This window comes from Bufo bufo, chromosome 1 (assembly GCF_905171765.1).
Source record: "Bufo bufo chromosome 1, aBufBuf1.1, whole genome shotgun sequence".
Lineage (NCBI taxonomy): Eukaryota > Metazoa > Chordata > Amphibia > Anura > Bufonidae > Bufo > Bufo bufo.
In genome coordinates this window covers 439,851,834-439,870,196 of record NC_053389.1, presented here as the reverse complement: position 1 = coordinate 439,870,196, position 18,363 = coordinate 439,851,834, and the positions used below count along the sequence as shown (strand labels likewise).

The 18,363-nt window shown below is 43.8% G+C and overlaps 1 protein-coding gene across 1 annotated transcript in view; it reads left to right on the top strand.

The window, feature by feature from the left end:
* The window catches only part of LOC120982028 (sodium-coupled monocarboxylate transporter 1-like), a 43,381-nt gene extending 25,932 nt beyond the window's left edge, over positions 1-17,449 (top strand). Inside the window, exons 8-15 of the mRNA XM_040411936.1 lie at positions 3,103-3,191; positions 6,733-6,845; positions 7,448-7,515; positions 10,025-10,111; positions 10,389-10,597; positions 13,268-13,371; positions 15,182-15,276; positions 17,309-17,449. Coding sequence (XP_040267870.1) covers positions 3,103-3,191; positions 6,733-6,845; positions 7,448-7,515; positions 10,025-10,111; positions 10,389-10,597; positions 13,268-13,371; positions 15,182-15,276; positions 17,309-17,449 — 906 coding nt within the window. The remainder of the gene's footprint in view (positions 1-3,102; positions 3,192-6,732; positions 6,846-7,447; positions 7,516-10,024; positions 10,112-10,388; positions 10,598-13,267; positions 13,372-15,181; positions 15,277-17,308) is intronic.
* Positions 17,450-18,363: the final 914 nt, after the last annotated feature.

Genomic DNA, 18,363 nt, shown 5'->3' with positions numbered 1-18,363 from the left:
AGTGGTCTATGAGGGGCCGAATTTTGTGGAGCCGGTCAAAAGCTGGGTGGCCTCTGGGACGGGAGGTGGTGTTGTCGCTAAAATGCAGGAAACGGAGGATGGCCTCAAATCGTGCCCTGGACATAGCAGCAGAGAACATGGGCATGTGATGAATCGGGTTCGTGGACCAATATGACTGCAATTCATGCTTTTTAGTTAGACCCATGTTGAGGAGAAGGCCCAAAAAATTTTTTAATTCGGAAACTTGGACTGGTTTCCACCGGAAAGGCTGGGCATAAAAGCTTCCCGGGTTGGCGGATATAAATTGTGTGGCATACCGGTTTGTCTCTGCCACGACTAATTCCAAGAGCTCCGCAGTCAAGAACAGCTCAAAAAATCCCAGGGCCGAACCGATCTGAGCTGTCTCAACCCGAACTCCAGACTGGGCGGTGAAAGGGGGAACTAATGGTGCGGCTGAAGTTGGTGACTGCCAATCAGGGTTTGCCAGCACCTCAGGGATTCTAGGGGCTCTACGGGCCTGTCTGTGCGATGGCTGCGACGGGGTAACTACTGCACGTCCCACCGTACCAGCTTCAACTGCCCTTCTGGTGCTCGCCACGTCACCATGTTGTACGGCAGTGCTGGTACTAGGTCCAGGGAGGGCTGCGCTGCTGGTGTATGCCTCACCACGTGATCCGACAGCCCCAGCCCCACTCTGCTGCTCTTGAAGCGGATACTGCGCAACCTGTGGTCTAGCAACACGGGGCCGGGTACGCCTGGTGCTATCAGGGACCTCCACCTCCTCGTCCGAACTTTGGGTCAGAGAGCCACTGCTTTCTACAGGTTCATATTCTGACCCGCTAGATTCGTCAGATGAGGGTTCCCATTCCTCATCCGACTGGGTCAGAATCCTGTAGGCCTCTTCAGAAGAATACCCCCTGTTTGACATTTGGACTACTAAATTTAGGGGTATTCCCTGAGACTACCCAAGAAAAAAAGCAAGCCTGTCTTACAAAAGGGAGGCTAGCGAAGTACCGGAGGCCGCTGCGGTTGATAAAAAAGATCAAAACTGATTTTTTTATCGCAGCAGTGCGTGTAAAATGAATGTGCAGTGATCAAAAAAATATATATTTTTTGTCACTGCGGCGGGGCGGGCGTGGGTGAACGCACGTGTGGGCGACCGATCAGGCCTGATCGGGCAAACACTGCGTTTTGGGTGGAGGGTGAGCTAAGGTGACACTAATACAATTATAGATCTGACCGTGATCAGTTTTGATCACTTACAGATACTATAAAAGTACAAATGCTGATTAGCGATACTGCGGTGCGGTGGGCTGGGCGCTAACCGATCGCTAACTACCTAACCAAGGGGCCTAAACTATCCTAAAACCTAACAGCCAATACTAGTGGGGAAAAAAAGTGTCAGTTTACACTGATCACTTTTTGTCTTTCACTAAGTGATTGACAGGGGGCGATCAAGGGGTTAATTTGGATAATGGGGGTGATGGAAGGTGATCTGGGGCTAAGGGTAGTGTTTGGTGGGTACTCACAGTGATGTCTGTTCCTCTGCTGGAACCAACCGACGAAAAGGACCAGCAGAGGAGCAGACAAGCCATTTAACACATCATATTTACTAATATGATGTGTTATGTGGCTTCTGATTCGTTTTTTTTGAAAATCGCCAGCCTGCCAGCCAATGATCGTTGCTGGCAGGCTGGTGACGAACTTGTCCTCTAACTTTTGCCGGCCCGCGATGCCCATGCGCGGGCCGGCTTTGAGCGAAATCTCTCGTCTCGCGAGATGACGCGTATATGCGTGACTGTGCGCAGCGCTGCCGCCTCCGGAATGCCATCCTGCGTTAGGCGGTCCGGAGGCGGTTAAGTCACACCACAGATTTTCACTTATATTCAGGTCTGGGGACTGAGATGGCCATTCCAGAACGTTGAACTTGTTCCTCTGCATAAATGCCTTAGTGGATTTTGAGCAGTGTTTAGGGTCGTTGTCTTGTTGAAAGATCCAGCCCCGGCGCAGCTTCAGCTTTGTCACTGATTCCTGGACATTGGTCTCCAGAATCTTCTGATACTGAGTGGAATCCATGCGTCCCTCAACTTTGACAAGATTCCCAGTCCCTGCACTGGCCACACAGCCCCACAGCATGATGGGACCACCACCATATTTTACTGTAGGTAGCAGGTGTTTTTCTTGGAATGCTGTGTTCTTTTTCCTCCATGCATAACGCCCCTTGTTATGCCCAAATAACTAAATTTTTGTTTCTTCAGTCCACAGCACCTTATTCCAAAATGAAGCTGGCTTGTCCAAATGTGCTTTAGCCCACCTCAAGCGGCACTTTTTGTGCTGTGGGCGGAGAAAAGGCTTCCTCTGCATCACTCTCACATACAGCATCTCCTTGTGTAAAGTGCGCCGAATGGTTGAACGATGCACAGTGACTCCATCTGCAGCAAGATGATGTTGTAGGTCTTTGGTGCTGGTCTGTGGGTTGACTCTGACTGTTCTCACCATTCGTCGCTTCTGTCTATCTGAGATTTTTCTTGGTCTGCCACTTCGAGCCTTAACTTGAACTGAGCCTGTGGTCTTCCATTTCCTCAATATGTTCCTAACTGTGGAAACAGACAGCTGAAATCTCTGAGACAGCTTTCTGTATCCTTCCCCTAAACCATGATGGTGAACAATCTTTGTCTTCAGGTCATTTGAGAGTTGTTTTAAGACCCCCATGTTGCTACTCTTCAGAGAAAATTTAAAGAGGAGGGAAACTTACAATTGACCCCCTTAAATACTCTTTCTCATAATTGGATTCACCTGTGTATGTAGGTCAGGGGTCACTGAGCTTACCAAGCCAATTTGAGTTCCAATAATTAGTTCTTAGTTTACTTTCTGTAAATCCAATAAACTTAATTTCACTTCTCAAATATCACTATGTGTCTCCTATATGATATATTTAACTGACATTTTTTATCGTAACAGCCAACGATTTATACAGGAAAATCATGACGATTAACAAGGTTGCCCAAACTTTCGCATCCCACTGTAAAAGAAAATACACAAAGACTTATGCAATCTAATTTTCTTCTTACTATATATATATTATTTTGTTCGCCCCTTTAGCTGATGCCTTACCTAGCTCTTGACATTTTGCGGGATTATCCAGGACTTCCCGGATTGTTTGTGGCATGTGCATACAGTGGGACCTTAAGGTAAACTGTGTTCTTTTTTTATTATCACATTTTTTAGAGGGGCTGTGCTACATTTTTAAAACCAGCACCTGGATCTGAATACCTTTGAAATTGCATGTAATTAAATATTTAGTATAGCCACTGAGCTATTCAATAAAGTATATCTGTTGTGAGGCAGTGACAGGCCTCATACATGAGAGAGGTGTAGAGGGGGTGGATATTTCAGTCCACATCCCTATTCCACCACAGGTGAGGCCTGCTGGGTGTAATCACTGGAGGATAAACCAGTCCTCAGTGTAGAAGTGAAGGGGGGAACTTTTGGAGAAGGAAGCCACCAGGGGCTCTGTGTGGCTCCAGCAAGGAGGGCTGGATGGCACGAGAATGTGTGAAAGCCAGGAGGCTGCTGGATCTCATGGTTGAGGGAAGCCGTATCTAATCATGGGTGAACTGCGCTCTATAGGTGAGGTAGAGACGACCTATGTATTAGGTAATGCCTATCCGGGCAGGTATTTATTTCGCTTTGTTTATGTTTGTGCTGGTGTTGAAGTGCCCAGAATAAAGCACAGTATGGACTTTAACCCCTGTTTAAAGCAGTCTGTCATTGCCGACCCCTGAGAGAGAGCGATCCCCTACACCAGGGATGGCCAACCTGAGGCTCTCCAGCTGTTGCAAAACTACAACTCCCAGCATGCTTAGACTACCTACAACTATCAGCCTACAGCAGGGCATGGTGGGAGTTGTACTTTTACAACAGCTGGAGAGCCACAGGTTGGCCATACCTGCCCTACACTGTGTAGCGCCACCAGCTGTTTGTTCTTTTCCATACTTTTTGTTCACTGCCCCTAGTAGTGTCCCCCAGTGCCCTAGTAATGTCCCCAGTAGTGCTCCCCACCGTCCCCAGTAGTGCTCCCCACTGTCCCCAGTAGTTCCCCCACTGTCCCCAGAAGTGCCCCCGACATCCCCTAGTAGGGTCCCACATTGCCCACCAGTAGTGTCCCCCACTGCCCCAATAATGTCCCCGGTAGCGCCCCCACTGCCCCTATTAATGTCCCCACTAGTGTCCCCCACTGCCCCCGGTAGTGCCCCCACAGCCCCTAGTAGTGTCCCCAACTGCCCACAGTAATGCCCCTAGTAGTGTCCCCCACTGCCCCCAGTAATGTCCCCAGTAATCCCCCCCACTGGCCCCAGTAGTCCCCCCACTGCCCTCTGTAGTGCCCCCAGAGTCCCTAGTAGTGTCACCCACTGACCACCAGTAGTGTCTCTAGTAGTGCCCTCCACAGCCCCTAGTAGTGTTCCCCACTGCCCCCAGTAATGTCCCCAGAGGCGTCCCCCACTGCCCCCCAGTAGTACCACCCACAGCACCTAGTAGTGTCCCCCCCTACCCCAGTAATGTCCCCGGTAGCGCCCCCACTGCCCCTATTAATGTCCCCACTAGTGTCCCCCACTGCCCCCAGTAGTGCCCCCAGTAGTGCCCCCACAGCCCCTAGTAGTGTCCCCAACTGCCCACAGTAATGCCCCTAGTAGTGTCCCCCACTGCCCCCAGTAATGTCCCCAGTAATCCCCCCCACTGGCCCCAGTAGTCCCCCCCCACTGCCCTCTGTAGTGCCCCCAGAGTCCCTAGTAGTGTCACCCACTGCCCACCAGTAGTGTCTCTAGTAGTGCCCTCCACAGCCCCTAGTAGTGTTCCCCACTGCCCCCAGTAATGTCCCCAGAGGCGTCCCCCACTGCCCACAGTAGGGCCTCCCACTGCCCCAATAATGTCCCCAGTAGTGCCCCCCACTGCCCCCAGTAGTGCCCCCCACACCCCCTAGTAGTGTCCCCCACTGCCCCCAGTAATGTCTCAAGTAGTGCCCCCACTGCCCCCAGTAGTGCCCCCCACAGCCCCTAGTAGTGTCCACCACAGGCCCTAGTAGTGTTCCCCACTGGCCCCAGTAATGTCCCCAGTAGCGTCCCCCACTGCCCACAGTAGGGCCTCCCACTGCCCCTATTAATGTCCCCAGTAGTGTCCCCCACTGCCCCCAGTAGTGCCCCCCACAGCCCCTAGTAGTGTCCCCCACTGCCCCAATAATGTCTCCAGTAGTGCCCCCCACTGCCCCCAGTAGTGCCCCCACTGCCCCCAGTAGTGCCCCCCACAGCCCCTAGTAGTGTCCCCCACAGCCCACCAGTAGTGTCTCTAGTAGTGCCCCCCCACAGCCCCTAGTAGTGTTCCCCAGAGCCCCCAGTAGTGTTCCCCACTGTCCCCAGTAGTGTCCCCCACTGCCACCATTATTGCGTACCACAGCCCCTAGTAGTGTCCCCCACTGCCCACAGTCTTCATGTAACGGGGCCTGGCATTTTCACTGTACTTGAAGCTGGGTCCTGTCAGAGCGCTCAGCTCACCTGCATGATAAGCACTCCAGTCTCCAGGCCTCCAGCATCAGGCCCCGCAGCTCCCCAACTAGAATTAGTCACAAATTAAGCAGGTGGGTGGAGCCTAATGGCCATTTCGGCTCCGCCCACGTGATTAATTTGTGTCTAGTTTTAGTAGGGCAGCACCAGGGCCTGATGCTGGAGGCCTGGAGACTGAAATGCTTATTATGCAGGTGAGCTGAGCGCTCTGAAAGGGCCCAGCTTTAAGTACAGTAAAAATGCTGGGCCCTGTTACATGTGAGTTACATGTGAGCGAAGCGGGCCCCTTGCCCCCGCTAGGCCCTGTCGCGTTCGCACCCTCTGCGACTGCGATCGTTATGCCCCTGGTCACCAGCCATATCTTCTATTAGAAGATGTGACAGTTACAGGGACAGAAATGCAGTGGAAAGGACATACTCCCTGAAAAAGGACACACACCCTGAGCTGCCAGCCTGCAAATAAATCTAGCAGAACAATTGGGGCAATGAATGGGGAGATCTTTGGATCCATTTGAGGTACAGAGTGGTTCTAGCCTTGTTAGAAAGAGATTGTCCTGTACTATATGATGTCTGATTTTTCTTTTTTATATCTGTCATGGCTTTTAACATACATGTGCCGGACTCGGCAAATCAAATTTTTCCTGAAATTTGGATCGAAGTCCGCTTCGGACATTTTGATTCGCTCAACGCTACTGTCCACATGGAGGTCCTGTCCATGAAAGGACTGCTGATGGAGGGTCCTGTGACCAGGCAAATCACTTCAAATCACGTCTTCAGCATTCACAAAGACTATATCTTCTGCTCTTGCACTGCTGGGAGTTTAATACAGGTGTAGTATGTTAGAAATTGAGGAGACTGAGTGATGTGTCTGATCAAATGACCCTCCATCAGCGGCCATCTTATGTGCAGGACCTCTACGCGGACAGCACAGAAGATTTGCCTAACAAGAGGGCATGAATTCTGAAATATATAAAAAATGGCAAATAATACCAAGAAAGGCTATATTAGTAGGGCTATATAAGTAAGTACCATATAGTCATATTACATACATATTGGTCCCAGGTCATCAGAAAGTGGTCAGTTTACGACCTTGAAAAAAAAAAAAAAAAAGTTTTATAAAGCATACTATAAAAGGGAAGTGCTACCACTAAGGACACTATAATTATGTTTTCCAGCACTGTGTCATCCAGTATTAATGCTTTGGCAGCTGTTACAGTAGAAGACCTTGTGAAACCTTATTTCCCATCTCTCAGCGAGACCAAACTGTCATGGATTTCCAAAGGAACAAGTAAGATAACACCTGACATATCATTTACCATATATAATAAGCAAAATTAGAACTTGCCTATCAAGGCATCATCAAAAAGTCCACAGCAAATTCTGCAATTCAAAAAGGATTCTGCTCAAGACATGGGTTTTATTAGTAGACACCTTAAACAGGATCAGAATTCTAACTATATAGAGAGACCCTCATCCCAAGAGCTGCATGAAAATAGTCTCACAGGGTGGAATTTACCTTTCCAATTGGTTTCTCCTCCTTGGATATAAGCAAATCTAGATGTGTCTGTCATCCACTTATCTTGATCCAACGTGCACATTCAGGTGAGGCCCTCAACCTATGTGTGGCCAGATTTAGCACCCTTCTGTAGGTATCCAAAGCTTGACCAATAAAGTACAATCTGCAGGCAATAAAATAATCAAGTGGTCACAGATGTGGAGTGTTGGCAACCATCAATAAGGGAGAACTGAATTATTAGTGAACTGAATTATGAATAACCACCCCCTTCGCCCTTACTGGTATATGTCATTTCACCCAGGTTTTTATCTTCTATGTATGTAAAATTAGTTTTTCACAAGTTCCCACTTCTGAATGATATCTGTACTTCCCAGGTTTCTTGTATGGTGCTGTATGTATTGCAATGGCTGGTTTGGCATCCGTGTTAGGAGGCTTATTACAGGTAATGACTTATTTAACATTTATTATATGTAAATGTTATGTAGACATTTAAAACATGTTTAATCTCCTGCTAGCAGAAATTTATATCTGTTTTGTTACATATATATTGGCTTGTAATCAGGGTTAGATTTGGTATTTTTGGGGTCCCAAGTAAAGGTATATCTGGGGGCCTCTGTTGAATGGCAAAGCTCCACACTGTAGCAAAGCTAATCTCACCCAATATAGTGACCCTATATGTGCCCCCTCCACACAGTAAAATGCCTCCTTATGTGTCTCGAACACAGTATGATACTCCTTGTATGCCCCCAGACAGAATAATGCACCCTGATGTGCCCCTCACCTTCTATATTGTCCCTGTTGTGCCCTCTCCTGTGCCCCCCACACAGTGCATACTTACCTAGCCCACATTCCCATGACGAGCAAAGATGCAAGCTTTTGCATTATCGATGCGGATCCGTCTGTGCAGATACAAGACGGATCCGCACTGAACGCAGGTGTGAAAGTAGCCTTACCTGAGTTCAGGCTCGGACTGGTCCATCGTGATGCAGGGAATTCCGTGGTTGTGCCCTGAGCCAGGGTGTTCCTTTAATTCCCCCACTCCTGGTCCAAGTGGCACATGGCAGAGTGCACTGACTGCACTACATACAGATAAGCATCATACAACATTTAAACCAGTCTATGCATCCATATAAAAAAGGTTATTCAACCCTTTCCGTTTTTGCATTTTCGTTTGTCACTCCCTGCCTTCCCGGAGCTGTAATTTTTTTATTTTTCCATTCACATAGCCGTAAGAAGGCCTGTGTCACTATTTCATATAGCATACAATGTAGCTGTAAGCCCAAATGGATGAAATACTGAAAACTGACAGTATGATTACAGCGATACCACATTTGCATAGTTTTTATTGTGTTTTAATACTTGTAAAAAAAATAAAAACTTTGATAAAATATATACATTTTTATCGCCATATTTTGACCCCATAATTTTTTTATATTTATGTTCTACGGACCTGTGTGAGGGCTCATTTCTGTGAGGCGATCTGTAGTTTTCAGTGATACTATTTTGGAGTGTGTATATGACTTTTTGATAACTTTTCATTACGTTTTTTGGGGGCGAGGTGAAGAGACGAACAAAGGGTGAATCGGCCATTTAGATTTTTTTTTGTTACGGCATTCTCCATATGGGATAAATACGTTTATATTTAAATATTTCTGGTATTTTGGGATGCAGCAGTGCAAACAATCTTTAGGGCTCACTGAGATGACCGTAAGGGCTCCGTGCCTGTAATGCAGACTGCTATAAGCAATGAACGGGCACCTGCTATGTGAATCCCATATTGCTGTGCGAACCCATTTACATGAATGGATCTGCAATCCGCAAAGTATGGCAAAAGATAGGACCACTTGGAACTTAACCAGAGTTCGGGAAATTGTTTTTTTTACAGTAAAAATTAATCTATGAAGTTATTACCAGAAGTCACGTGAGACTTCGCGAAGTAATAACTTTGGCTCATCTGCACCAATACGCTCGCTCCGTACAGTATTGAACCGAAGTTTTATGCGAATTGACTTCGCATGTTTCCTCTGAAGTCGATTCGCTCATCCCTAGCCCATATATTGTGGACCTGCCATTTGCGATCCTCAATATGGGCATGGAGCACTTACGGTTGTCTGAATGAGCCCTTATGCTGTAGTAGCCTCAGATCCTTCAGAGGGATGGAGGGTACCACAAGGAACAAACAGCTAATCCAATCTCAACATATAGGAGCCGTTCGGGCCCCAGGAGAGCAGTACTCCTAGGGAAAGCCATCTCAGATGCTGTGGTCACAATTGACCGCAGCATCTGAGGTGTTAAATGTGTACGATCTACGTTATTGCAGACATTAGCTCGGTGTGTCTGCTGTGTGAAACAGCAGAAACCTGATGGCTACGTTGCCCACCCTGCTCATGACTGGGCGCCATGTTTAATGACCCGACTACTGCCGTAGGTTGGGAAGGGGTTAACAAATAGTATGATGCATCAGGGGGTTTACATGATTTCTAGGCCAGCCAGTATCCTCTTTACCAAGGGACCTAGCCTTCAGGCTGCTGTCTGTTGCTGTGTGAGCATGTCATCCTGGGTCACATAGTTTAGATTCCTGTAGTCCAAGGTAGAAGCTAGTCAGCAGGATACTGACAGAAGAGTCTAAGGAGCAGCCAAGGCAGCACACTACTACTGAAAATAAGTGTTTTGGCGTAGTTTTATGAATTTGTGAAGGGGGGGTCAGATAACATTTGCATGTATCTGTATAGTAGGCCCCCAGAATGAATGCTACTGGTAGGCCCCAGGTCACCCCAGGCCAACACTGTCTGCGCCGAACCACTGGTCACAGAGTGGTGGAGCCAGAAGCTTACAGCTCCCCTCTTCACTATTCAACTGTATCTGGTTGTAATTAGAAAATGATCATTACATAAACCTTACCGAATACTTTTTTACATATAATGGTTACATCAATGATTTTTTTTCTATAGGCAGCACTCTCCATTTTTGGAATGGTTGGTGGTCCACTGCTGGGGCTTTTTACTTTAGGAATCCTCTTTCCATTTGCAAACTCATTGGTAAGTGCCTGAATTTAATTTAATGTTAATCTAAATGGAGGTCTTAAACTTACATGATGTCAAAGTTGTCACGCACTCAAACAGCCATCTTTTTCCTGGGCAAGGCCAATTTGAGTATGAAACCTGTTCATATTTTGTATCGTCCTCATGTAATGTGCTGTGTTTACTGCTACCATTTTCTTATTATATTCCCTCCAATATACATTTTGTAATGTATGCACATCTTGATGGGCTGTGACAAAACACCCATTAAATCCAATCTTGTTTTGAATTGCAGGGTGCCGTGGTTGGCCTCCTAGCAGGGTTTGCAGTTTCATTGTGGGTTGGGATTGGATCTCTGATTTATCCCACTCTTCCTATAAGAAGTTTACCTAAATACCTGTCTGTAGAGGGCTGTAATTTTAGTACCGCAGATACCAACTGGACCTTAACAACAGCACCTCCTACAGTAACAGACTTAATGATAGAAGCACAAGTGGCTGACAGGTATGTGATGCTTCTCATATTGTATGACATGATTGTTAATAAAACTGACGGACATTTGTAAAAATGAAATTTAATGCTACTTATAAAAATGGACAGAATCAAGGCAAATCACAGATTTATACTAGAAATTGAGCCTAAGGTTGAGACAATTGGAAGGGCTCTCGTACACTGGCTACAGAATTAGTTCTCTTGATTATATAATACTAACAACTCTGACTGTGGCATCATCTAAAATTATAACCACTCTATAAAATAGGAAAATCTTTAAAGGGGTTATCCCATAATTAATGTAAAAAATGAAAATAAGACATCATATGGTACATGACAATCTCTTTCTAACGAAGCTAGAACCAGCCCTGTACCTCACATGGATCCAGAGATCTCCACATTCACCATTCCAATTGCTCTGTTAGATTATCTTCAATCTGGCGGCTCAGGGGGTCGTGTCCTTTCTGCAGCAGCTCTCTCTCTCTCTCTTTCTGTGTAACTTTCTGCAGTAGCTCTCTCTCTGTTTGAACTGAGCACATTTGATCAGCTCAGTGAGACAGACAGAAAATAAGGAAAAGAACAAACATTAGGGGGCACTATACAGATTATATAAATATTTATTGAATATGTCACTAGCTATACAAATTTTTAATTAAATGCAGTTACAAATGTATTCAGGTCCAAGTGCTGGTTTGAAAAATGTAGAATATATTTCACAACCTCTTTAAAGGATTTTTTGGGGGTAAACTAAAATAGATAAAAAAAGAAGGGGACCAAAGGGGTTGGATGGAAAAAATAAGCACTACTCAGCACTCACCCTCCCTGATACCCCACCACTACTGTTACGACACTGGTATGGTTTCCTGCTACTCTTAATTTCCTTGTCCTGGCTCCACATGTCCAAAGGTCCACTCACTTGCTGAAGCGGATCACCACAACAACCATTGTTTTTTTTTATGGGTTATATTATTTTTAAACTTCTGGGGCTCTTTTTTATTTCTTTTTGGAAAGCTCCTTTAAAAAGTTACAGATTTTCCTTTGTGATATTCTTTGCCATCGTGACTTTTTCTGACATCCATGCACAAGCAAATATAATGTTCATGGATGTTGAAACTCAAAAAACAAAAAAAGTTTATTGATATCCAGTATTAAAAATTCAAAGGGGTGTATAGCCTCTGATATAATATTAAAAATACAGGCCAGGTGTCACTTAGAGCCCCTAGGGTGATCTGTGGCATCTAGTGTGTAATGCCAAAATGACACACCTCTCCCCTGTAATTCACCAAGGTTAAATGTATTGTATGGTGTTTTAGTTGTCACATATATAATTATTGTCACAATAAACGTGCCTGCTCAACATGTGGATAGATATATTTTATCTCAATCTCAATGTCACAAGGGTATTATCCACATGATATAGGGATCATTTAGGCCGTATAACGTGCAATAATTATTAAATCCTAGGGATAAAGACCTCCAGCCTCTCCATATAAGCAAGAAACCCAGTGCTGGGCACGGTAACCGCACTGCTCTCGCCACCGGGATATGAGCGTCACACAGGAGATGGCCGTGCACTATGCCATCCACTGGGGACGAAACAATGGTGCTGTACTCCCGCTAGCAGATGTACCAGCTGATGTGGCTCATATACAGCCAACTATCAGCCACAGCTAGAGAGGAGTACTAGTACTGGACGGCTCGACGCGTTTCTGTGTGCCTGGTACGCACACTTCTTCAGGAGCAAAGAGCACCAGTAGTAACAAAAGAGCCCTGCCTAAGCCGCACTTCTCTAGTGTGAGAGTCAGGGTTCTAATGTGGCTTGATGTGAGCCACGGCACTGTGATGGCGGCCATAATCAATCTGGACGTATACCTTTTTTCACCATATTATTTGTTTATAGTACTTCATCTATGCACAAGACAGAAATATGAGGCAAGTATTTATGGATATTTTGAGTTCCTACCATATAAACTGCTCTCTTTAGTAAGTCAGAAGTAGAAGGATTTAACAGTAGGATTTTACTCTCAGACAATTGAGCCGTTTGTGTATCAGTGGAGATTTCTTTAAAACAGGTTCCTCTTAGTTTGTTGGGTGTTGAAGGGGGTGCGTCTGTGGTAGTGAATGCATGGAGGTTGGTTGTGTGTGGAATGGTAGGTTGTTTATTCAGGAGTAACTAGAGCACTGAATTGTTATTCTTTATATGGTACTGTACCTAGTCTTTGGTCTGGAACTATAGATCATAACCATCTACTACTGGTGCAATGTGGACTTGATCAAATAGAATGTTTATTGATTATACAGCCCTACAGTATATAAATAAAAAGATAAATCATAAATTAAATAAAATTAAATCTATTGCACATTTCATAAAATAGATGTATAAAATGTGCAATAGATTTTATTTTATTTTATTTATGATTTTTCTTTTTATTTATATACAGTAGGGCTGTATAATCAATAAACATTCTATCTGATTAAGTCCACATTGCATCAGATATTTTGTGTGCCCTCCATAAATACTTTTTATACTTTTTAATTACATTTTCCTGGCAACTTGGGGTGAGTTGCGGAGTGAGCACCATATCTATATCCACTCACTAGGTGTAGCCACTGTTACTTTTACTTTAACTATTATATTTGTGTAATTATGAATGACCTATTTTTCATTCCTTTATTTCCCAGACCTGCACTGGCTGATGACTGGTACTCATTGTCCTATCTATACTTCAGTACCATCGGTACAATCATTGCTGTTATTGTTGGAATAATAGTAAGCCTGTTATCTGGTAAGACAAAAGACAAACTGATGTCTCATCTTAGCACATCAAGACACTGGGATTTTTGCCTATTCCTCAAGGCGAAATTGCTTTAACAATCTGCATTTTTTTGCACAGACCCATTCATTTCTGTTAAAATTATAGAACACGTGCTATTTTTGTCCATTTTGTGGATAACAATAAACATTTTTTCAATGGGGCCCACAAAAAGTGTGGGATGCACACAGACCACATCTTTATTTTGCGGATCTGTGATTTGGGGAGCGCAAAATGGATTAAGTTGTGTGAATGCACCATTAGATGGGTTGTGTTGCTGTCACAGGTTTTGAATTGGATTGAGTTCGAGGCTTTGACTAGGCTATTCTAAAGGCCCTATTGCATGAGTAGATAATCTGTTTAAAAAATTGTAAAATCGAGCGAAAGTGATCAGTTATCTAGTAGTGTAAAAACGGTAAACGATTAAATGACAGGCGATAATCGTTAGTTTGTTGTTCTTGAGGTCGCTAATGTAGACACCTTAATCATCATTCATCGTCCAGAATTCTAAACAGTTTACAGCACAGATGATTCCACAGTGGGTGTGGAATCGTTATGTCACTCATGTCATGTTAATTACTTCAGCCAGAAATACGTGAGCAAACCACAAAAGGGTGTGGATTTGAAATTTGTTCACTCCTTCAAGTGTTCTCCTGTTGGTCAAATTGAAGTGGGAGATATACACACCTTTTTAACACACCCTTTTCACGCTTCAGGGGTAACACAGTCAGTTTTTTTTCCCAAACACCACCCACAACTGTCACTTATCTTTTGGTTTAATTACAACAATGGCCCAGAAAGAAAGCAAAACCGTGAGTAAGCAATGTGGTAACCACAGATAAATTATACCACTTTGTTCCCTAAAACTGCAGTATATTAATATTTTATGGATGCCCTATACTGATCCCACAATCAGACATATGCCTTAAGGATCAATTGCGATGACCCAGCTGTTCATTATACTGCTCTTCCTCATAATCAAACAATTTAATATTTTTTTATATTTTTTAATTTTTAATATATTTTTCAACTTTCTCCATAAAAGGCATTGTATTTATTATGTACAGATTCATATTTGACCCATTACCGGGAGGGCCCTCCGAGAAGTAACTTGTTAGTTATTATCATTTATGAAGTTTTTGATGTTTTATTATAGGTTGTAATACATCTTTTATAGTTAACTAAATAAGCAATATTATCTAATTCCTTCTCTATATAGCAGGGAGGTATATCAAGGCCACGTGGAGTCAACTTATTACACATGATCCTCACAACCTACCGGCTACCCAACCAGTTCACAATATTACATTGTGTTATTAGATAGTGTGACTGCCAGCTATATTATTTATATTAAGTACAACTGTGTGCCTGACAAATGATCTATTACACAATACCACTCAAATATATACACAATACTGTGTGCGTCCAAAGAGCTGTCATTTGAACGTTAATGACTTAAATAACGACTCGTTTGTCACTCAGTCAGTTATCTACTCGTGTTAAGGGCTTTTGGATGTTTAAATGTTTAATCTTAAACTGCAACTGCTGTGTATGGGAATAAAAATGAATATTTGAAGATTACATTAGGTGTACTGTGTCTCTTACCTACATAGGTTCTGTCATGGATATTGTAGCTAAATATAATAATTGTAAATAAAGCCATTGTAGACACCTTTAACTCAGAGCACCACTGGAAAATTATGAAGACTACAATAATCAACGTGCTCAGTAGCTCATCCATGGGTAAATGTTTCTTCACTTATGATACCGTATTGTTTTGCAGGAGGTTTAAAACAAAATGTAAATCGGGATTTCCTCTTAACATCTCAAGACTTTGCATATCTTAAAGTACTGCTTCCTTCCAGCTGGGGCAAAGAAGTGAGTATACTTTGTAAATTTTTTAAGAAAGGACTTTTGCTAATCAGTGCCAACCATATACAGGTGAAACGCGAAAAATTAGACTATCGTGCAAAAGTTCATTTATTTCAGTAAGGCTAAGTTCACACGAACGTGTGTTATCCGTGGCCGTATTGCGGCACGCAAATCGTGGGCCGCAATACACGGCCACAGTTCCGTGTGCATTCCGCATCACGGATGCGGACCCATTCACTTCAATGTGTCCGCAAATCCGGAATCGCGGAACGGCCGCACGGGACGGGACCCCACGGAAGCACTACGGAGTGCTTCCGTGGGGTTACGTCCCGTACTTCCGTTCCGCAAAAAGATAGAACATGTCCTATCTTTTAGCGGAACGGGCGGATCGCGGACCCATTAAAGTGAATGGGTCCGCGATCCGATGCGGCTGACCTACGGCCGGCGATCGTGCATTGCGGCCCGCTATTTGTGGGCCGCAGCACAGGCACGGGTCACACACGTTCGTGTGAACTCGGCCTAATGCAACTTAAAAGGAGTTGCATTAATGCAACTTAAAATTAGAATATTGTGAAAAGGTTCAATATTCTAGGCTCAAAGTGTCACCCTCTAGTCAGCTAATTAATCCATACCCCCTGAGCAAAGGGTACCTGAGATTGAGACTTTGGGGTTTCATAAGCTGTAAGCCATAATCATCCAAATTATAAGAAATAAAGGCTTGAAATATCTCACTATGCATGAAATGAGTCTACCTCATATATTAGTTTCACCTTTTAAGTTGCATTACTGAAATAAATAAATTTTGCATGATATTTGAATTTTTCGAGTTTCACCTGTACATGGTGTGATAACTGACAAAAATACAGCAGCGTAAGAAATTTTTTTAACTGTGTATGAGCAGATTGACATTGCAACCAATTATCCCTCTGCTGATATAATGTACAGTACAGACCAAAAGTTTGGACACACCTTCTCATTCATAGAGTTTTCTTTATTTTCATGACTATGAAGGCCTCAAAACTATGAATTAACACATGTGGAATTATATACATAACAAACAAGTGTGAAACAACTGAAAATATGTCATATTCTAGGTTCTTCAAAGTAGCCACCTTTTGCTTTGATTACTGCTTTGCACACTCTTGGCATTCTCTTGATGAGCTTCAAGAGGTAGTCCCCTGAAATGGTCTTCCAACAGTCTTGAAGGAGTTCCCAGAGATGCTTAGCACTTGTTGGCCCTTTTGCCTTCACTCTGCGGTCCAGCTCACCCCAAACCATCTCGATTGGGTTCAGGTCCGGTGACTGTGGAGGCCAGGTCATCTGGCGCAGCACCCCATCACTCTCCTTCATGGTCAAATAGCCCTTACTTTCAAAGTTTTCCCAATTTTTCGGCTGACTGACTGACCTTCATTTCTTAAAGTAATGATGGCCACTCGTTTTTCTTTACTTAGCTGCTTTTTTCTTGCCATAATACAACTTCTAACAGTCTATTCAGTAGGACTATCAGCTGTGTATCCACCTGACTTCTCAACGCAACTGATGGTCCCAACCCCATTTATAAGGCAAGAAATCCCACTTATTAAACCTGACAGGGCACACCTGTGAAGTGAAGACCATTTCAGGGGACTACCTCTTGAAGCTCATTAAGAGAATGCCAAGAGCGTGCAAAGCAGTAATCAAAGCAAAAGGTGGCTACTTTGAAGAACCTAGAATATGACATATTTTCAGTTGTTTCACAATTCTTTGTTATGTATATAATTCCACATGTGTTAATTCATAATTTTGATGCCTTCAGTGTGAATCTACAATTTTCATAGTCATGAAAATAAAGAAAACTCTTTGAATGAGAAGGTGTCCAAACTTTTGGTCTGTACTGTATATACAGCACTATTTATCGCAGTATTATGAAGTAGAATTACGTATATGGACTACACATGGCTTTACTGACGGTGGTGCTATGTAATATATAATACCTGCCATACTTGTTATTTTTAAAAAGAATTTTATTAATTCTGCTTCTTTTAATTTTGTTCTGCAGAATGAAAAAGTAGAAGTGCTGAACTGGAAGAATCGGGACAGTGATCCATGTCCAGATAAAGGGACAGATAATCCTGCTTTTAGTCACATGGAAATGTACAGCACAGAAAAGAATGAAAAACTTAATGGAATTAACCCATGAGATTTTATGAAAAAAGATCCATTGAATCTGTACCATACTGTTTTTGTAATTCTGTGGAAGCCACAGTTGGGAAGTCATCTATTCTAAAATAAGTTCTTTATTTTCCAAATGTTATCTATATATTAAGTTTATAAATAAAAAAAACATTCATTGTATTATTGTCATTCAGAGAGAATTAAGTCTCAACAAAAGGACACTCTGTAGCTAACATCACACTTCTCCCAGATAACTTTTCTCAGTCCTCTCACCCCATACATGGCCCACAATCACAAGGCAAACCTGCTCTGCCTTGGTGGGAATCAGGCTCAGACTCCTTCCAGGTGGGACGCATGGCTATGCTCATGTACCGACACTGGCAAGCCTGGATGGTGCCCCTCTCTTCCCCTTCCAAATATGGTGGCCTGGCTTTGCTGCCCTAATCCAAGGTCCACCCCTTAGGGAACATGGCCAATTGAGCCTCTTTTCTCCCGCGCCCCATGGACACTTTCAACATGGCGCCTGTGGCCAGACAGCCTTCCCAGCGCCATGTTGACCACTGACCCAGCACCTGACCACCAACTACTGCTCTAACCCTTTAAAAATAAATAAAATAAAGTTTAATAATAATGTCAGTAATACCCTTTTTACAGCTGGTCATCCAGGGAAGCAGGTAAACTGGACGCAGACGCCTCCCATTCCTTACACACCTATTCAGCTCAATAATATGTGCTGGCGACCTGTGTCCACCGCTTCCCAGCTATCTCAGGGAGGCATCTGTCCATTCACCTTGTGTTTATTGAGGCCAGCATTCAGTGAACCTTCTCTGTAGTACTGCAAAGGTTGACCTTCCCTCTTGCTTTCTGTTCAGTTGCTGACTACGGTACTGATCAATCCTCCTATTTATTCTGGGTTGTTTGGTCCATCCCTTTGCCTTA